The sequence below is a fragment of the Macrosteles quadrilineatus genome, unplaced genomic scaffold (genome assembly GCF_028750875.1).
Source record: "Macrosteles quadrilineatus isolate MER2022 unplaced genomic scaffold, UCM_ALF_1.0 Scaffold_8__2_contigs__length_117827958, whole genome shotgun sequence".
Taxonomy (NCBI): domain Eukaryota; kingdom Metazoa; phylum Arthropoda; class Insecta; order Hemiptera; family Cicadellidae; genus Macrosteles; species Macrosteles quadrilineatus.
Window position 1 is genome coordinate 5,387,671 of NW_026542601.1, and position 21,792 is coordinate 5,409,462.

Here is a 21,792-nt window from a genome sequence, read left to right on the forward strand (position 1 = left end):
TAATGTATATCAGGCACTGCACTTTTTCATACCGGTACCAAAAAATGCCAAGTGTTTACTTTTCTTTTTTTTTTGGATGATTCAATATAACAGATTAATCCAAAAATGTCTACTGTTAACTGTTAAAAAGTATAGGAAAATTTGAGAGCTTTTAAAATTGATACGGTATGTTAACACATTACAAAATAACGAGATGCACAAATGTTTGATATTTTGCTGAAAAACTGATATTTTCACAATCCTAAGGCCTTCATATAGGCAAGACTTTATAGATGAAGCTGATTATAGTAAATTGAATTGCATTTGAGCTCCTTCTATCTTGACAGGACTGTTTTCACTTTACACTAATTTATTTTTTTTTAATCAAAGCAAATAGGAAATAGCCAATGCATATTGATGCTGTTTTTGTTGTGCTAAGCACAATTCCCTACTGTGGAGGAAATAAGAAGTGATCAGCAAAATATGCTGTTGGATTTATTAAACATCTTGATCTAAGAACCTATAGGCAACAAAACTAGGTAATTTAATATAATTTAAATTCTTGAACCCTTGGATAACAAAAAATACATATCTATTAGGTTTTGGTTTGTGCACTTCTAGAAATGAGTCACTTGATCAGAACTACACCAATTGTGATTAATATTTTGCTGTTTAATTGATATAAAGGGTGTCCCAGTAAGAACGCCGGATTTGAGGAGCGTCTTATCCTTATCTGTATTTCAATAGGAATTCCCAAATTATCAGCGATGTTATCAGTATTAGGTCCCATTTGTAGTCATGAATCGTTACACGACGGAACAACGCGTGGTCATAGTTAAAGTGCACTACAAGTACGGAAGCTGCGCGCTATTTACGGCCGGGACAATGCACCAAATGAGCCATCTGTCCGAAGATTGATTTATAAGTTCGAATAAATTGGCTCAGTTCTATTCTGGGGATATTTAAAGTCGCTTGTTTTCACCAATAATCCTCAACCAATCCAAGACTTAGAGGAGGAAATGATTTGTGCCATTAATGGAATTCAACAGGAAGTGTGTGAAAAAGTGATGGAAAACTTTGTCAAGAGATGTCGAGCTTGTCAGTATTCAGCAGGTTGACACTTACAAGACATAATACTCAATTACTAATCGGAGAGACTATGCTTTAAGATTCATGTTTCATATTGTAAATTTAGCCTGAAAATATATGGTTTGTTAACATTTCAAATCCGGCGTTCTTATTGGGACACCCTTTAGATGCCAACTCATTTTTACTTGAGAGTTACCTTACAAAATAATAAGTTGTCTTTTCAATACCTTTAACTTAATAATACACTTTTGGAAGTTAACATCCCTCTTTAACATGTGAAATTTGTTGCCACTTTTAAAAATTTAAAATCACTTATTTTACTGTAATAGTCACTGACAGAGTAAGCTGCTGTGAAATTGTATTTCAAATTCACCATCATGTTTACTGTTATACTCTGAAAGGGCTACATATTAGCGACTATAGCATCTCTCATGATCACATCGGATATCAGTATCAAATCAAATACTAAGAGAAAAAGTAGGAGCTCAATAGTTGCCAACTCTTGCAACTTGTAACTGGCAGTCCATATAAACTTCATTATACACAAAAGAGTTAAATTAAATGTTGCACTTTAAACAATTTATATCAGAAAATGTTTTCTCCTAGGGTATAGATATGATGTTAATGTTAAATACAAATAATATTGTGTGTGTTTTCCATCTAGTCCAGGACCTGACTAGGGTTCTGTGTGCATGTCGTGTATAGAGAATTTTGCTTTTGCATTTCAATATAGGTGTCTTAGGAAGTGTTTTCCACTCGGGTGTCAAGTTCGCACCTGGTACGTTTTCGAGCTATGACGTCATCAAAATGGCAGCCATTGATTTTTTTAAATCGTATATTTCGCAAACTATTTGTCGGATCGGAATGAACTTTTTTTTGTTTGAAAGATAATTTTAAATGCTACCTGTTTTAAATTTACACATTTTTTGTATGTTTAGTACATTCTTCGTAATTTTGAAAAAACCTGTATTTTTAAATATTTTTGTGTTATTTTTGTTTGTAACGTTTTATTGATACAATTTATCAAAAACCACCAATGAAAAAAGTTGTAGAACGTTTAAAAATCTTTACAAAAATACCAAATTCGATATGTTTTACTCAAAAGATTACGTCAAGAAACTCGATAAATCTCATAAAAACACCAATTTTGGCGTAAAAACGCCTATTAGGGCATGTAGGGCAGTTCGCAAGTCTTATAAAGACAGTTTTACCATTCAATGTTGATGTATGTGTCTAAATAAGTGTTTTCAACTCGGGTGTCACGTCTGCACCCACTGCAGTTTCCGGTTATGACGTCATTAAAATGGCGGAAAGGGCTATATTAAAAATAACTATATTTTACATACCATGTTTCGGATCGGAATGAACATTTTTTTGTTTGAAAGATGAGTTTACATGCTATCTTTCTTACATTTACACTTTTGTTGTATGTTTAGTACATTTTTCGTAATTTTGCAAAAACCTATATTTTTAAACATTTTTGTGTTATTTTTGTAAATAACGTTTTATTGATACAATATAACAGAAATAACTTAAAGACAAAGTTGTAGCACGTTAAAAGGGCTTTGCAAAAATATCAAATTCGATATGATTAACTCAAAGGATTACGCCAAGAAACTAGAAAAATCGTACAAAAACAACCTAATTCGGTGCAAAAACGCATATAAATCCGACATCGATGGATGTGTTCGAGTCATATATAGACAGTTTTACCATTCAATGTTGATGTATGTGTAAAGAAGTGTTTTTAACTCGGGTGTCACGTCTGGACCCACTGCAGTTTCCGGTTATGATGTCTTTAAAATTGCTACATGTTACGATTTCACCAACTATTTTACTTAAAATAAGACCATTACCTTCTTTTATGCAAATAAAAGCACAACAAATCAATGTAATTAGTCCATAAGAATGTTTCCACTATATAAATACCCCCGGTGCAGCAATCCTGTCGACTAAGCGAAGTTCCATTTGCCTGGATTGATTTTCAATTAATCTATTAAATTAACATTGTTTAAGAATACCTACGTTTGCTGCTTAAGGGAAACTAATAAAGTGGATTTGTTATTAAAATATTAATAGCTTAGTACTGGATAAATAAATCTGCCAAGTTTGATCAAAATATATCCATAAACAAGCCAACTACTACAGTTACAATATTGTCCATAAGAATAACATTGGAGTTTTAAATGAAAAATATTTTTATTTTCTCAGTAACCAATAACCGTTCAAAAACACTTCTACCGTTCAAAAAACATAGGTACTCTTAAACAATGTTAATTTAATAGATTAATTGAAAATCAATCCAGGCACTTAAAAACATTTCTTTACACATACATCAACATTGAATGGTAAAACTGTCTATATATGACTCGAACACAGCCATCGATGTCGGATTTATATGCGTTTTTGCGCCGAATTAGGTTGTTTTGTACGATTTTTCTAGTTTCTTGACGTGATCCTTTGAGTAAAGCATATCGAATTTGGTATTTTTGTAAAGCCCTTTTAACGTGCTACAACTTTGTCTTTAAGTTATTTCTGATATATTGTATCAATAAAACGTTATTTACAAAAATAACACAAAAGTGTTTAAAAATATAGGTTTTTGCAAAATTACGAAAAATGTACTAAACATACAACAAAAGTGTAAATGTAAGAAAGATAGCATGTAAACTTATCTTTCAAACAAAAAAATGTTCATTCCGATCCGAAACATGGTATGTAAAATATAGTTATTTTTAATATAGCCCTTTCCGCCATTTTAATGACGTCATAACCGGAAACTGCAGTGGGTGCAGACGTGACACCCGAGTTGAAAACACTTATTTAGACACATACATCAACATTGAATGGTAAAACTGTCTTTATAAGACTTGCGAACTGCCCTAGATGCCGGACTAATAGGCGTTTTTGCGCCAAAATTGGTGTTTTTATGAGATTTATCGAGTTTCTTGACGTAATCTTTTGAGTAAAACATATCGAATTTGGTATTTTTGTAAAGATTTTTAAACGTTCTACAACTTTTTTCATTGGTGGTTTTTGATAAATTGTATCAATAAAACGTTACAAACAAAAATAACACAAAAATATTTAAAAATACAGGTTTTTTCAAAATTACGAAGAATGTACTAAACATACAAAAAATGTGTAAATTTAAAACAGGTAGCATTTAAAATTATCTTTCAAACAAAAAAAAGTTCATTCCGATCCGACAAATAGTTTGCGAAATATACGATTTAAAAAAATCAATGGCTGCCATTTTGATGACGTCATAGCTCGAAAACGTACCAGGTGCGAACTTGACACCCGAGTGGAAAACACTTCCTAAGACACCTATATTGAAATGCAAAAGCAAAATTCTCTATACACGACATGCACACAGAACCCTAGTCAGGTCCTGGACTAATCTGTAAAGTCTATAATTTAAAATTATGTAAGTTAATTTTTTTTATAAATTCTAACAATAGCACCCATAAAAAAAATAGGTAGTAGCAATAAGTATACTTAAACGTAGATCATGATAAAGAGTCAATTAAAATACATAATATCTTGAAATCAATTTTTGATTCTATAATTTTTTTACTTTTTCTATTCATACAGAAAACTTACATTTTCCACCTTAATTTTCTTCACAGTGATATAATTCTCCTCAATTTCTATTTGGTAGAATGAAATGATAAACTCAATCAGGAAAAAAAATTAAATTAATCTACTTTAGACTCTTATGTGGATTGCTCTTCCAACAGTCATCAGAAATTTGCCAAACCTTCTACTGTTTGTTACGATGGAGAATGTTGGGGGTGCCAAACCCCCCGAGCTCACTGTAAGTGGAGGGTCCATCGCCGTAGATGGCACTTGGACCCTCCATGCTACAAACGGAATCTTCTGGTGTACGTGAGACTTCGTTTTCTGTCACTTCCGTTGTTTCGTGAGGTAACGGCCGAGAGGACTGCCGCTGTTGTCTCTGAAGCGCCTGTAACATTCGTCCTCAATTTTAGACTGAATATTTTTAAACTAAATTGTTAAAAAGGTAAAACCGTTGTTTATTAATATTTCAGATTGAAATGTTAATGTTAATTATCTTCTTTTTTCTCTAAAATTGTTTAGTCCATTGTGAACAGTCTTCAAGCTTAAGGAGATTGAACTTCCAAATAAAGGTATTTTGTCTTCTTTTTCAGATTGGAAACATCTTCATGATAACTGATCCATCATGACATACTTGATGAGTGGCCATCCAGGCTGCTTTGGCCATCCATGATTGTTTTTTAATGGCCTTCAAAGTAGATTTCCCAGTCTTCTTAGCAGGGCCGCTTTTATAAATAAGGTAGGTGGGCCGGAGCCCAGACGCGCAAGAGATTTTAGGTTGGTTGGGGGAGCAAAGAATAGAAAAATTCCCCCCACAATGTATGTGGTGATCTCTCAGCCCCATAGCGCAACACATGTAAACTGCAGGCCTGCTTCTTAGTTCAAGGGAAGATGGACTTCAGTGGCTTAATTGCTTAGGATTTAGCTTTGATAAGATACTTCGCTATTTCTTTTTGTTGGGATTAAAATTTTGTTTTAATAAGTTCATGCAAATCTAACTATTATTATGAAATATTTTTTCCAACATAAACTATCCCTAGAGACTGTCTGGAGAAGCTATACAATTTATAATTTTATGAAATGTGCTAAGATGCACATTGTCTTGTCGGTAACATGCATGACTCATTTCTTCTCTCATTCATCTGATCCATAAATTAATTAACAGAATCTATCTTGTTTAACCTAAAACATAGATGATAGCCATGCTTTAAAACAGAAAATTGTTTGCTGCCATATACATTTAATTTAACTGAGTAGAAAACAAATCAAATACAGTACCTTGGACATAAATATAGAGTATTTCTATGGTTAATTGGATGATCTTCATGCAGTAGAGTTGAGTTCCACTATTCCAAACTATTTGGGACCAAAGCCTTTGCGGATAAGCGGAAATTCAGAATAAGTTGATTTTCTTAATATCAAAACATTAACGGGAAAATAGTCGCAATTGTGACGTTCATGATCTCAGGATATGATTAAAATAATTTCAAGAGGTTTTTAATATGAAAATGATAGCCGACATTCATGTTGTATTGTTCATAAGAAATATTTACTATGTTTGTGCTCGAATTCAAGTACTATAGGCTATTAACTTGTTCTTCAATAGGCGTTAGCCAATTTGTTATGTGATAATGACGTATGGTTGAGTAGATCAGTAGTTATAGTACTCGCCTAGTAGAAATCAATCATAAGGTTGACAGTTACTTCCTGAGAAAAATGTGTAACTTTTTTTATGGTTTGATAATGGACACGGTTTAAAGCTGTATTTTTTCAGTAGCCTTGGACCCAGCTGTCCTTGATCATTCCGCTTTTAATAAATGGACCTGACTAATGAAACAACTCATCTTATTCAGTAACAAAGCTACACACAGATAATCTCACTATAGGGATGAAAGACGACGCAAAATTTAGGCGACCGACTAAAACGAATTTAGAATTCTTCAGTTGAGTTCTCCCCGTTCCTAGCCATATTGGCCATGGAGGGGCATCAGCCCAAGCAGCCATGCCGCATGACGTCAGTTGGCTCACTGTAAGGTGCTGCTCCCTAGCGGTAATTTGGGGCGTTATACAAACTACTGTAGTTGCGCAGTTACTTGGTTCAGCCAAGGCCCCACTAGAAAAAACAGGCAATGCTGCAGCAGGGGCAGCGCAACACTACGTCACAGTGGTGGATAGTTGTACTAAAATCTTACCATTAAAATCTTACAAACAGCCAGCTTGTTTATTTACCTAAAACATATGGGAATGGTGATGGCAATTAATTTATCAATGAAATCCATCCACTAGTGTGACGTCATGAATCCTGCAGCATGGCCTTGTTTTTCTAGTGGGGCCTTGGTTCAGCTTGGTTCCAGCCATGTGCTGTGGCACGGGCCATCACACAAAGCAGCCTGATGTGGGCAAGTCACATGGGTGATCGGAACTAAGTGAAAATTAATGCAAAGGAGTCTAACTGAAATTAAATATTTTTCAAACAATGTTTTATGTTAATGTCTAGGTTTATTTATATGTTCATGTCTCCATAACTCTAGTGTTAATGTAATGCAATTGGTATTCCGTCAATGTCAACAACTAGATTTGTATAATGAATTCGAATATTTATATATTTATAGGAGGAAATTTACATATTTATCTGCACCTTGCAAGCGTTTACACCGATACTATTTTGCATGCAATTATTGTATTTAGCAGTACATTAGGTTTTCTTTTTCCTATAAAATATCAGAATCAGTACATTTATTAAATAATTTTTAAAGGTGACTTGCTAACAACCTAAAAAGCATCATTCGTCAAATACAAACTCTACAGCAACACAGCCAAGTAAAATTACATAAAACATACCTTTTCTCTACTTCCTTTTTTCTGTGAGGAAGAAAAAAACAAAATCATTAGTTAAAACCAATCAAATTTCACACTACATTCTTACCATAACTGAGAAGCGGGTTAAAGTTGCACTACGGTCGTCTGGTTTGGTTTCGGTAAATTTAGTACCTGACACTGAAAATAACAATGAGATTTAAACTAAAAGTTTTAGGGAGTTTTAAGGGCGTTAAAGTGATTGCCAAACAAAACAATATTTGTAAACAGTAATGATAAATTTTCCTCAGGACTTACAAGAAATGAACAAATAAAGAGGTATCTTTTGGATTATCAATTGTGGGTATCTAAACAAAAACATGGGTGTCTACAGTAGACTATAGTATATCCAACAACAGTCTGTAAATTAAGGTCTCTGTCTCCACTTTTAGTTCTAGTTATGGCCAAGCGAGCTAATTAAAATCTGAGACCAATGGGTCGCCCACTGTGAAAATGTATACAGCTTTCTGCAATCTACTTAAGGCATATGCACATTTTCTACGAGAAAACACTTTTCTGCCGAACAGGGATTGACCCTTTCCTACAGAAACTTTACTATGTAACTTGATTATTTATACTTGGTTAGAGCGTAAATTTTCTTTCACAACGCTTTCAAGAACTATGACGAGACTGAGTTTTTTAAAGAGGTTGACGGCCTCTTTTAAGCTTGCATTTGCCTATCTGCGTAGACTAAAGATCTGTGCGTGGAACATATCCAGCAAAGCAAGGGGTGAGCCGGTACAGTACAAGGGAGTACTGATAAAAAATAGTGGCAGGTACTAGGAACCAAACCTACGGTGTCCCTGTCTTGGGCCCAAAGTCTGTGGTGCTATGGACTGAGCCAACGACTCACCTAATCATTCCATTGGGGTGGGAACCAGTTAGAATAGCAGTGGACAAAGTAAAGATCAGATTTGAACTAGCTAGCGTGGATGTGACAGGAACTCTAATTAGACCTTAGGACAGCCTTTATTTTATCATCACCCTTGTTTTGCAGAATCATCTTCTGGCTTTCCTTTGATCCTTGTTCTGTCTCTTAAGCGTATAATAAACCTCTGGATTCCCTGTATTTCTTCACCCTTTTCACCATATATTTTACTTATGTTTATTAACATGCTGCACACTACAAATGTTTAAGTAATGACCAACTGATCACAAAGTCCTCAAGCAGCCCTAGTACTGTCAACCATGCTGATGTCTCAAACAATCCACTCATAGCTATGGGTAAAGTTATAACTCAGCTGGAAGTTCCTCTTATTTTGTACCAGCATTGGCCTTCTTTTATACCTTAAAATACTGGCAACCAGTAGCTTCAAGAAAGATCTTGTTATGTTAGTTAAGTACTCTTCTTAGCTTTTGTTATTATTACTTTTACTTCTCTGTACAAAATCTAATCCTTCTTTTAATAACTTTAAAACTAGAGAATTCAAATATTGATTAACTCAAATGTGTCAGGACCCCAGAATATCAATAATGTTTCATCTTTTACTCCATTGCTAAAAAGACCAATTATTATGATTTTAAATACAAAAAATCCTTTAGCACTTAATTCTATGTTAGAATAATAGCTTATGAGCTGATTTGAAATTTGTCTTATCTCTAAAAATTATGTGTTTTGTAAAGGATTAAACACATTTACAAATTGCATGCATAGATTCTACAGTACTAATAAGGTAAAAAGCTTTCAAGTTTTTTAGAAAACTACTCACAGTACTGGTATCAAAAAGTTGTCTTAGGTAAAGTACAATAGAAAATGTTCACAGATATTGGTGAAAGCTTTGATTTGTTGTTGGGAGATACCTGAAGGGAAAACCGCCTGTGTGCAACTTTGCGGCCTCCTCTTCGTTTGGATATGTGAGGATTGTTTTGGCGAATTGTTTTATTCTTCAAAACTTCAAGTTGAGTGTACAGTCTCTTCAACTCAGCCTGAAAGGAAATTTAAAATTTAGTTTACAAAGAGTTTTAGGAGAGAAGCCTATATTAACTCAATCTATCTTACAGAAATAGTCAACTATTCAAATCAAGGACTTTTGTGACAATTTAGCTAAACTTGATGGAAAGTGTACATTCTGGCACAGAAGTGCAAAAACTTCACACTAAACACAAACAATCAAACTCAACTTGGGAAAGCTAAACCATGTGTTTCTTGTGCCAGAGAGGATCTTTCCATTTCAGGAGAAAATTCTATCGTTAAAAATCCATAAAACAGCTAGATCCTTGGTCTATTTATGTTCACCCTTAACAATCAATTCACTTATGAATATTGTACTGAAAAACAAAGTAAGTATATGATTCAGAATATTTATATTAAGGTGTGTTTTCCTATCTGTGGGGTACACTTTAGTAAACCATGCACTAAATAAATGGAATATCATTGGCTACCATTATATACAGAAAGATAAAAGATGTACTAGCTTGTATAAACTTTTTTCTGTTTTATAATTTTAGTTTTACAATATGAGAAGCCAAGAATCAATCCACAATTTAATAGACATCTGAGAAAGTTACTCAGTCTTGATTATTTGTTTTTCGGCTATACGAACTTCTGTGTTATCCGACTGAGTACCATAAATCATGGGCTATTTCTGTATCTAAGAGCACAATCAATGGCAGCGAAATATTAGGGAGAGGAGACAGAAGAACAATCACCAGGTACCAAAAGTTAGGAGTTGGGTACCCAGCTGGCCCAAAATCGACTGATTACCTTGGGTGACAATAATCTTACCTCGGCCCTACATCCAATCCCATCAGGAAAACAATTCAATTTGAAGAACGAAAATATAGAAGACTGGAATGGGCTATAAAGGCTGTACATGAGATATCGCTTATGGTAAACATTTATTTTTGTTTGTATTCAGTAATTCTTGAAAACCTACCATTAACCATTTGTGAAATACTTGTGAAGATTTATCAAAACTTATACAAATATTAAACAGTAAGAAATGCGTACTCGGATGTCTTCTGGATTCATCTCAGCGAGGCTAACCTCCGCCACATCCATGTCTCCATACAAGACTCCGTCCTGTGGCTTGTATGCATCTGATGGCTCATGGGACAAGTGATGTCTCGAGTCTCTCACCTGCTTGTGTTGATACCACAGCTGTAACATCAAACTCAAATAAACTGTTCAATCCGTAAATGTTAGTGCTCAATCTTAACATGCACCCTCACACCCATGAAGAACCCAAGTCCTACAGGGTTTTGTTGTCTTTTTTTATCTGGTTAACTTTGTCATAGGGTATGTTATTATTGATTATGGGGCAATTGTAAAATAAACCGTTGATCAGTAAACATTAGAAACAAAAGACCATTCATTTCAGTCTTCATTCATTGATGAGGAACCCAAGTCCTACAGGGTTCTTTGTTGTCTGTCTTATTTTGTCTGGTTAACTTTGGAGGTCTGTATGGATGGGATAACACAGCATCCATATTCAACAATGTAGAGATGATAATGGAAATGTTTACTTCATAATATTGTAAATGATGAGTTTATATACTCAAAGCCCAATACATGAATTAAATTTGTCTGGTCAATTTGATAAGAAAAGCGACAAGGCAATTTAATCCTACTATAGTAGGATGTAAGTTACAACATAGTGACCTCTGAAGATGCCACAACTTTGTGGTGAAATGCGCATCAGGAAAATAACACTTCAAGAACTCAAGGCAACTATAAAACAAAAGGTAACTTTTGAGACACAATCAAGGGGATATGGTTTAGAGATTGAGCTGTTGATTCTAGATAGTGTGTAATGAATTATGCACAAACTTTGCACCAGCCCAGTTTTCTACATGGCCAGTTTTGGCCCCAGAAGCACATCTGATTTTCTTCAATATCATGACTTACTTTCGGAGTGAAGATTAGCATCAAGACAAGCGTGTTTGTCAGCTGACTGCGTGCAAAAGCCGCTAGAAACGCCTGATCAGGGTGCAGTGTGTTCCAGTAGAGAGCTCGGACTACGTAGAAAACACAACTGACAATGGCTTCCACTAGCACAGTACAGCACAGGAACCTGCAGCAAACAAGTTGAAACTTGATCAAAGGTTTCAAATAAATTTTACTCTGAATACTGCTTGGTTTTTAAGAATAACCTGAAAGATTAACCAGGCCAACGGCGGATGAGCGCAAGTTTATGCAGCGGCTGTGGCAGCAGAGTGGGGGTGTCAGGGCTACCAGCTTAAGCCCCCCACACACTATTGAATATGCAGTTGGACCCGACCTGGTGACGGACCCAGCATCCAACCTGACAATGTCGGGTGTTTCCCACACTCGAGCATGTTATCAAACAAGTCGGGTATAGTTTATTTTTTAGATGGATTTTGAGACGAGGATTCAGCTATTTGTGCTCAATTTTTTTGTTTGAAACAAAAAAAGAAAAATAGGAGGTGTTGGTCAGTGCAGTGGTTGTTGGATGGAAACAAGTTTATCCACATTAGGCTCCTAAGGATATCAGGCCCCGGGTACGATACAAGCTGCCAGCGGCGCTGCTCTGACACCTGGTCTCATTTAATTGTGTGTAAATTTGTTGAGGTGGCGACGATAAGTCTAAGCGGCGAGTGGCAGTAAAGGATGCCGCTTAGCGCCGCTCAAGGTTCCACGTCAAAAACTATTTTCGCAAAAACGCCACTCGCCGTGAGTCATGCTTCAGTTCAGCCAAAAATAACAGAGGAACAGCAGCAAAGGTGCAATACGTCTTGATACGCAAGGTGCAGTCCAGGGAATGTTTGTTGAATGACCAACAGGGGGTTTTAAAAACACTTCAATCGCCAGAAAATTATGAGACGAAGTAAGGGCTCAGTTTTTTTCTAAAACCTAAGTATTTCTTTAAATGCGAACAATTTTCAGATAGCAGCTATAGTTGCATTACGTCTTGCGGGTAAGCACAGTTTGCCATTTTCGCCTAACCTTACTCCTACAACTGAGGAAACTTGATGAGCATTATAAATAATGTGCTGCTTGTATCGTAGCTACCACTGCCGCTCAGGTTGCAGCTCGCCGCTTGCCGTTTACCGCTCATCGCTCGCCGCTCGTATCGTACCCAAGGCCTCATACCCCTCTTTTGAGCATGTTGGATTGGAACCCACAGACTGTCAAATATGTGTGTGTGGTGCTTTAAAGAATTCAATTTAGCACTAAAGAATTTTGTGGTTATAGTGTGATGAGAGAATAGAATACTATGAATTCCTTTACAGGAGTGGATTTGAATACTTGAATGTGAACAATACTTTCTGGGTGGAGCATTGTGCCATTACTCAGACTGTGGCTTACTAAAAAACAATAAATTTGCTTCTTTAAGTGTGGCCCACAGAGGTGTACATTATTTCAGAGCAGTTTTAGGTACAAACCGTCGTTCCTCAAACTGTACTGTGGCATTCCGGGCAGCCAGTCCAAGGTGGAGTCCAAACAGTAGAATCATCATCTCTCCTGCAAACCAAAACAGAGGTTGGGTTATTAGAAAATGAGTTATGAAATTCTCCTAAAATATTATTTGGATAGTTACACTACAGGGTTTTAACAAACTTCCAACGCAAGGATTTAGTCCAGAAAACATCTGTTTGCTGCCAGTTTAATAAAATGGGGTTCCATTGCTTGTATAACTTTCTGTAATGGGCTTTTACCGGACCCTAACCAGCTGGTTATAATTATTGGCAATGAGTGGTCTTAAACAAAAACATAGCCTCTCTTAGAGGTCATGAGTAGTCTATGTTAGTCCTTTAGTCGGTGGGAATATATCAGGATTTGTGTAAATTTTTTAATGGTAAGTTAGCTTAGAGTAGTGATAGCATAAAATATCATACGTTACTCATCCAAACTGTGTTTACCGGACTCATATGTAATCCCTACGACCACACTCGTCTGGTAAACACCTATTTTCAGGACTATATAGTAATGTAATATACTATTTTTTTATTTTGAAAGCAGACCAGTTGTTGAGGGAAGCAAAAACATAGACAACTCATAATGAGCAGCACAATGAGTTGTTGAGAATGACAGTTAAAACATTTTACAATTTGTATTTGTATATCTTTGTTCCTATGCCATTAGTATATCATAAAGTTTTTATTTTGTTTTTTGTTGTTTTTGTAAGGAGACAGTCCAAACCCTGACCTTGTTACTATGTCTATCTTTAATACAATTGTTGAACTCAATGCCAACGTTCTACAAATTCAAATTAACAACAGTAGGTAACGGAAACATGTTACCAGCATAAATAACACATAGCAGGACCGCTTTTATAACTATCTCGGTAACTAAATCTGGTGGAAATAAAATTTAAGATTATAGCCCAGCTGTCTGTGAATGGTTCATTGAACTATTCTTATTATACAGCTTATCCATATAGGTGTCTATATACTTCAGTATAGAGTACAAAAGTAAAAGTTTACCTGCTTCCGTGACGTAGTCCCACCAGAGAGGTTTACAAGCCTGGAAGTGCAGCCCTGAGTCAGTGTAGCCGATTGTGAGTAGACTGAAGCCTTCTTGACGGAAGTTTAAGTTGGTAGCAGTCCAGGCTGCCAGGTATGCCAACATGATCACAACCATTCCCGATAGATACTTCAGTAGATCCTTATCTCTCACTACCCACCTGTGAGCTTTCCGTGTCCTGAACTCCATGAGAATTCTGAAAGTCAAAGTATGTGGTGTAAGTTTGCCATTCACCATACATTTGAATGGGTTTCTCTTTGACTTGTCAAATAGAGAATTGAGAATTTTCAGGTTCCTGGCCTTTTTTTATTTTTTATTTTTACCTTGTGCTATGGTCAAAGCTTTGTTTTACTGAGTTCCTGAAGACGTCATTTGAGGAAATGTACAGTTTTTAAGAACTAACGCATGATGCACTTAGTGTGCCGATTAAATATATTTATTTTATAATATGATGTAATAAGTTTAGGTTGTGTCAGTTTGAGTGACAAGCTGGAGGCATTTGCACACAGTTACCATACTATCACTTTTGCTATTTTGTAGAGTATAACAACTAATTCCGCTGGATTAATTCAATACCAGTAGAGTTTGTTGATGTTACTCTCGATGTTATGGAGATCCTTTTCCTTTTCCCTCCCACACACAGGAGAGCCCAAAGGTTGGGGGTGGATGCAGAGTTATGCCACTGGAATTTTTAGGGGATGGGATTTTATTTTGCATATTGAAATTGTAATTAGTAGTGTTTTTGAAGCCCAAAAAGATTTGCTGTTAAATTCATAAATTCTATTACCTCTTGCAACACAATTTTAGCTATTCATAATTAATATTTTTCACCGCAACAACACATTGTCATTGTGATTGCAAGAGATGCTCTTAATTACACCACAATCATGTGATACGATGATGATGTCTTTGTAGTCGTGGGAAAGGAGATGTTAAATATTTCTCTGCAAAAACAGGAGATGATCTCGATAGAAAGTCATTGGGGTGGTCGTGGACACAGAGAGTTTAGAAACAGAGGATACATTCAATGGTACACTTAAGTGATGTGTCTAGCACCAGTCGCTGGTGTCTAGGGCAAATTCTATTCGTCGTCCACTCCCGCTCTTCTTTCCCACTTTGCCGTCATGTACTACAGCACTCATGCCGTAGGAAGACCCGTGCCCTATAAAACTGCTGTACAGTAATGCTATGTGACCGTCGCAGTTTGCTCAGGTCAAGTACATTTCAGCCTCAACAAACCAGAGCTAAAAGGAGTGGGTCGAAAGTGGTCAAGAGTGAGTGAAAGGAAAAGTAGTTAAATTGTCTCCAGTCCCTTAGCGTCTTCCTGATTTTGCCTTTGTCTATTTTTGGTTTCATAATTTCATCATTTCTGGTTTGGGTGAAGGGGCCCTGCCTAATTCTCTTTTACGGGCATGGCCATTTCATCATTTCAGATGTTAGTGGTTTTCCACTCTTTTTTACTTATTAAAAACTTGACATTTTGGTTTCAGTGTGGGAAAGGGCGCAAGTGGCTATGTTATAGGGGGTGAAATAAAGAGGAAATATGAAATGAAAGGGAGTTGCACACCTGACCAGGAGGGGGTAGGTATGCAACTGTGCCTACACTCTATTATAATTGACACCATCATTACTCATGAAAACTGGATGTTTGTGCATATACTATGTACCTAAGTGAAGTCAGTCAAACACTAACTGTACCTAATTCTTCCTCAGCAATGGGAAAAAATATGGGTGATCTTTGAAGACAAAATCGAGTTAACAAATTTTAATTGTTAAAGAGAAAACTGTGTTTTTGTTAAAACTTATACAGGTATCCAAATTTGTTATTACTGACTTCAGGATTTTCATTTGAATTCCTCTACCTTGTTTTGTAGAAGCCTTTGTGCTCAAAGAATATCTCTACTTGATCTCTGTTATGTTTTGCCTTGAGGTGTAACATGTTTTTGTTTTTTTTTTTACTATAGTCATACAATATACAATATATTGATGTGACACTACCCGCACTGAGTTTGTGTTTGTGGAACAGCATCCTTCTGAAAGTGAGGACGGCCGTGGATGTGGAGCGCTCACCCCTGCTATATCAAAAACTTGACAAATATCTTCTGCAATTAAGGAAGGCTTCTACAAAAACAGGCTATTACCTCTATAGTTATAGAAGAGGCAGTCAATTGTTTTAGTATTTGATTTTCTATAGGACAGCCTGTTAAACTTAATTTAATGCTGGTTCTTGTTTGATGTCCAACTTTCAATGGTATAAATAGCTGACCAGATACATGCTTTGGCATGCAGCTTTTTACTGACCTGTACAGCTTAAGTATAATTGCTCCATAGCAAACAATGAAGCCTAATTCTCTGAACCAAGGCTCAAACAAGCAGCGCTCGATGGATGGTTCAAAAAAGTGAACAATGACCTGAAAAATAAAATTAACATTTTTGACAAAAACCCAAACACTAAACAAAGCATCAAGCATTACATCAAAGAAAGCATTAGAATCATAATTTTTGCATTCATTTTGTGGAGAGAAAGCTATATTAACAGCATGGCAGAGCAAATTTTAAAATCCTTTTAACAGCATGGCAGGGTAAATTTTAAAATTCTTTTTTCTGAACAGTGATGTGTAGTGGGGTAAGAACAAGTAAGCGTTTGCAATATGTTTTTTTCAGCTACTGGGTAGCAGAGCGGTTATAGTAACAGTACTCGCCAGACAAATAAAGGTTTACCTGATCAATTCTAAAAAATTTCAATAGCTTTTTGATGTAATAAAAATAGGCTAGCTGTCCTTGATTATTGGGCTTTTTGCACATGTTTCTGGCCGAAGAAACAGAGCGAGTCGATCTTTGCCAACAGCAAAGCTACACAAATGTATCTTATTTCATTCTACTCTCATATTTCTTACTCAGCTTAGCTTATATTTGCATTCAGCTAAAAATAAGCAAACAGGTACATGGTCTCAAATTAGGAATAGTTATAACAATTAGTGGTACTTTCCTGTTAAAGGGAACATTCATTATTATCGATGATTTTGGTCTCGATATATCGATATTTTTGTTTACCGATCCATTACATATTTACAACTGATCTCGTTTAGGCTAAAATAGTCTATGATATGGATTAAGAAACGAAACTGTTCTAAGCTAACCTTACATAACCAACCAAACTTGCTGTATTATTTAAAAATACCTTTTGATAACAGAAAAGGCAAGTTAAACATGGAATGTTACACAGCAAGTTTGGTTAGTTATGTTAGGTTATTTTATTTTAACAGTTTCATTTCATTATTGTTTGTTGATACTGAACAATATTTATCGTAGTTGTCAGCTGATATGTTTCAATTTGTTAATACCGATATATCGAGACAAAAATCATCGATAATAATGAATGTTCCCTTTAACAGGAAAGTACCCAATTAGTTCCCCAATGTGGGTTTGGATTAAAACTGTTGTTACCGGGGTTTTTTTTTTTTTTTCATTCAGATTGTTTTTTACTGACTTACACAAATAGTCTTTCTTACCGAAGCATACAGAAGAAGAATGCCAATAAGTATGGTTTCCAGAATGGTCCACATGCCAGAAGCAATAGTCTGTAAATCATAAAACATTGTAAAATTATTAGTTGATAAAATTGTACTCCTTAAATCAAAGCTAAAGCTTTAAGTTCAGAGAAAGCGCGAATAGCCCTAGTACTTTAAGACAACTAATCTATAAGGACCAGTTGTAGAAACTGTTTATGCAGTTAAAACATATAGTTAAATGAGTCTCTTTACAAATAGTTTTCAGTCAAAAGTTGTATTTCCTATCTTAGTTTTTGGTACTATGATAGTTTATGTGAAAGAATGCTGAAAGATGCTCCAGTTTAGGATAAATTGTCCTTCAAGTTTGACTTTTGGTTCAAAGGTTGGCGTATACAATAAAAATAGGTAAGTAAATAATAGCAAAACACTATGGCAATAGCTCAATCAATTCAACCTCCTTCAATTAATTCCTAAACCAGCCACAAATGTTTAAGAGTATGTCAAGTAATTTTTCTAAAAAAAAAATGAGGATTTATTGAAAGCCGAACACACCTTGCATTTACGCTTACGGAAGACAACGACAGCCAGGACGACAGTGATAACTATACAGAACAACTGAGCAGCTAGGATGAAGGTTCTCAGGAACAAGTCCATCTGAGCTGCACATTGCTTGCCTTCTCCACAACTGGGAACACATCTGCAAACATTATCAGTGATTAACTCGGGCAAGTAGTGCAAAACTAATGCTGGAGGCCCTGGTTTTGGTACTATTTATATATTTTTTTAATTCTGAGTCCAGAATCAATTCAGTTTTGGACAAATCAGTTCAGGAGCAATCCAGCAAGGTCGACGACTATAACATGGAGAAGTAAGATACAGAGTAATCACGCTTATGGGACGATCAAGCATTGGAGGCTCTGGTATGTTGTGGCATAAATGTATTTGTAAGGAATGTACAAGTATTCCATGTATGAGGAAGAGTTGGAAAGGCGAGCACACTGTGCAGAAATTCCTTTCGCACAGGCACAATAAGGTCTTCCTCGACCGTGAGCGTTATAGTACATGAGGTCGAGGGGGACAGAGTTGGTCTTAGCCCTAGACTCCACTTGAGTGTGCCATTGAATTATTCCTCTCTACCTTACTTCTCTTTGACAATAACCACTTGGCTACCCAGACAATTAAAAGTCTTCTTAGTCTTGAAATGTTTTTGGTTTTAAAAATACTACAAACATACTACCGTCCTTTACAATCAAAACTAGTTATTACAATTTTTAAATCACCACACTCCAATTACTTAAAATAAAAGTATTTTAAGTGTGAGTAGTTATTGACTTTTGTTTGAAGAAATTATTTCACATTTTACTTATTATTTTTACACATTTTTTTAGATAATAGGTTAGACCAATAATTAGACTACTTAGATTAAATCCACACAGCTAATTAGATATTAAAACTATAATTATCCCAAAAATCTTCCCAAGAACATGTCTTCAAAGTCTGATAATTAAGGTGCATAAAAGAGCTTGAGCTAGAGTAGAAATGAAAGAAAAGTAGGTTGGATTAAATGAGAACGAAGGCGAAGGCGGATTATTGTGCAGGTCGCAGATAAGCTTGCCAAACAAAGGTTTTGTGCCTGTGCATAACCGCAGCAAAATTACCACCAAGCCTACACAGATGGTAATCTGCTAGTTTTAAATATGAAATCGTTTTTGTATCTGGTGATAAATTTAAATTTTTAATCACATCTACATTGTATAACGGTGGTAGTTTTTTCTTTAATGAGCATTTTTTATTTTCTAAGTTTTTAAGTCCAAAGAGCATACAGTCAATCCAGTAAAAATATTTTTTATATCTGGTAATAAGGAGAAAAGATTAAAAGAACTATTCGAGTTCCAATTGCAGTTTCATGTACCTTAAATTTAGTTGATGTTTAAATTTGTCTAAAGAAAGGATCATGCCTATAGTTTTGTTATAATCTATCAATAAGGCATTTCAGTAGTTACAGTACAGTATTACATGTAAGGTTTTTTTTATTTCAGTAGAGGAGTTAAAATTTCAGAATTTTGTGCAACTTGTATTAAAACATCCATCATTATTGCCAACATTGAGTTTTATCATGTTAATTGTTTTGTATAATTTGTCAATAATATGTTTACATTTAGTTAGGTACACCACAGAGAAGTAAATTACAACTCTGTGGTTATAGTTACATATTTTCTTTCTATTATGATTAGGATGAGGCTTAAAAATTGCCTTAACCATTGAATACTCTTTATGAACTGTAGTGGACAAATGAGAAATCTTATTATACCCCCTTACCACACTCATATTTCATTCATGTTTAAGGTCAATTTCCTAGTTACACTGTAAGGTGTAAATTTGTGTTAAAAGCAGGTTTTTATTTTGTATATGTTTTAATAGTATTGGCAATTCATATTTTTAATGTAAGCAGACCATCCAACCATAGTGTTGTTGCTAACAAAACACTATGGTTGAATGGTTTGCTTATATGTGATCTGGGTACAATATCGACTCCGTTGGGAATAAAAGTAAAATCGCTGTTTCTTTCTAGGTTATTATGTAGTTAACTAACATATGTAAAAATATTTGTTTTGCTTTATACTTTTACACACCTATAGAAAGTAGCACCATATTGGTTCTGGAGAGTAACATTGGCTGCTGGAGGGGGCAGAAAACCCGGGAGACACGCGCAGCGATATCCTCCCCTTCTAGTACCAAACCCATGCAGTGGTAGGCACTGTGACAAAAATAAATACGTTTATAAGGAACATAGAGCACAAGGGAAACATACCTGAAAGGGTACAATTTGGCACAAGAAACACAACTGACAACATGTTCAATCAAGGAGGGTTTGAGTTGGAGGAGAGGTGAGAAAAATAAGTAGCTAAAAAAATAAGCTAAAAATAAGTATATGAAACTGGACCCTGCTGTCAGTGGTGGTTGCAAGGGGGTGACTCGCAACTTGGTTTCAACTTTGGTGACGGCGGAGAAGGGCAAAGCCCGTCCCCACAGTTTGACTCTGTAGATATGAGGTTTATACATACAGTTTGTCATAAAAATTTACCTGAGGTTTGTGGATACAGATATAGACATAAAAAATAGCTTTAAAAGTCGCCAAACAGAGTCGAAAACTGTAAATTTTCAAAAATATGAAGTAAAATGTAGCTGAAATATCACAATTTGTTGTTTTAAAATGAGGTAGAATAAGGCTATAAGCAGTCAGGTTGCATTTAATTTGGCAATAACAATAAATAGTGTTTTGCTATCTTTGTTTTCCATTTCATGGGAAATCAATAAATTTTAATAAGCGGCTATATTAGAGTATTTTTGTACGGTACACTCTTAGATATTTTAATTTTTGAGTTATGATTTTAAAATCTATATTTAGGACCCCACTGAGAGTCAAAACTTTTATTTTTCAAGACACAGAGACTTGACACACAAAATTGTGAAATAGAATTGTTTTGATTTTGTGTTTGAGGTTTGCCACAAGTAGACAAAGGTACTGGATAATATCACAATGCAGTTCCAAATACATTATATTTACTCTTGTTTATATTGGTGGAATAAACTATCACTACATTCATACCAATGGATGTGAAGGCTTAAGACTTACTTTTGTGGACTGGGGATCACAGTTGTGTGATCCTCCGAAGATAGGGCTGTTAACATCATCACACTGGTTCAAGTCTACGAGGTCCAACGAGTAGAACAACCCTGCAGCCTTCCTGTGCCACAGAACTTTGGGTAAGTCGTGGTAAAACACTAAGCTCGAGGAGAAGATAAAGATCATTGTGAAAGAGAAAGACTATACAGTGCTCGGAGTTAAATAGAATGTGTTTCACTCAATTTAACTAACAACCTTCAATCGTTTGGATTATTCCTCCCCTTTTTAAGTTGCATAGTATGTCATGATACGGTGTCAAAGATGTTTTCCATATAAGACACAAAAATGTACCAAAAACATTTTATTTGTTAAGTTTTATTCTTATTCATAGCTGTTAACCCCAAAACATGGGGGTATAAAACATTCAAAGGTGAGAAAGTATACAAACAGGTATACAGGTGCGAGAATTTTAGTTTTGTATGATCTGTTGAAGTGCATGGTGAACATTTAAGTAAATATTCTTCAGCAACATTGACACAGTGCATGTAGATTTTATTTATCATCCTATTGTAAAGTCTCTATATGTTTCAATGAGCGATTCTTGTCAAGTACGCAACTGTGCTGTTTTTGATCAAGTTTACTTTCTTAATTTAGCTCCGACTTTACAATTTGTGCTTTAGTCTCTTGTTATGATATCTAAAAACAATTAATACTTCACA

The 21,792-nt window shown here is 35.4% G+C and overlaps 1 protein-coding gene across 4 annotated transcripts in view; it reads right to left on the reverse strand.

The window, feature by feature from the left end:
- Positions 1-4,201: 4,201 nt before the first annotated feature.
- Positions 4,202-21,792, reverse strand: part of LOC129000867 (probable G-protein coupled receptor 158) — a 53,452-nt gene continuing 35,861 nt past the window's right edge. For 2 of the 4 annotated variants that reach the window (XM_054427919.1, XM_054427920.1), the window contains exons 4-15: positions 21,083-21,194; positions 20,079-20,203; positions 17,998-18,142; positions 17,446-17,514; positions 16,235-16,344; positions 13,894-14,129; positions 12,853-12,931; positions 11,354-11,519; positions 10,457-10,606; positions 9,307-9,432; positions 7,492-7,512; positions 4,202-5,038 (exon numbers count right to left, since the gene is read on the reverse strand). In XM_054427919.1, the coding sequence (XP_054283894.1) occupies positions 4,835-5,038; positions 7,492-7,512; positions 9,307-9,432; positions 10,457-10,606; positions 11,354-11,519; positions 12,853-12,931; positions 13,894-14,129; positions 16,235-16,344; positions 17,446-17,514; positions 17,998-18,142; positions 20,079-20,203; positions 21,083-21,194 (1,543 nt within the window). In that variant the 3' untranslated portion in view covers positions 4,202-4,834. Of the gene's footprint in view, positions 5,039-7,491; positions 7,513-7,576; positions 7,648-9,306; positions 9,433-10,456; positions 10,607-11,353; positions 11,520-12,852; positions 12,932-13,893; positions 14,130-16,234; positions 16,345-17,445; positions 17,515-17,997; positions 18,143-20,078; positions 20,204-21,082; positions 21,195-21,792 lie in introns of all 4 variants that reach the window. The other 2 variants (XM_054427922.1, XM_054427921.1) reach the window with 2 other exon arrangements.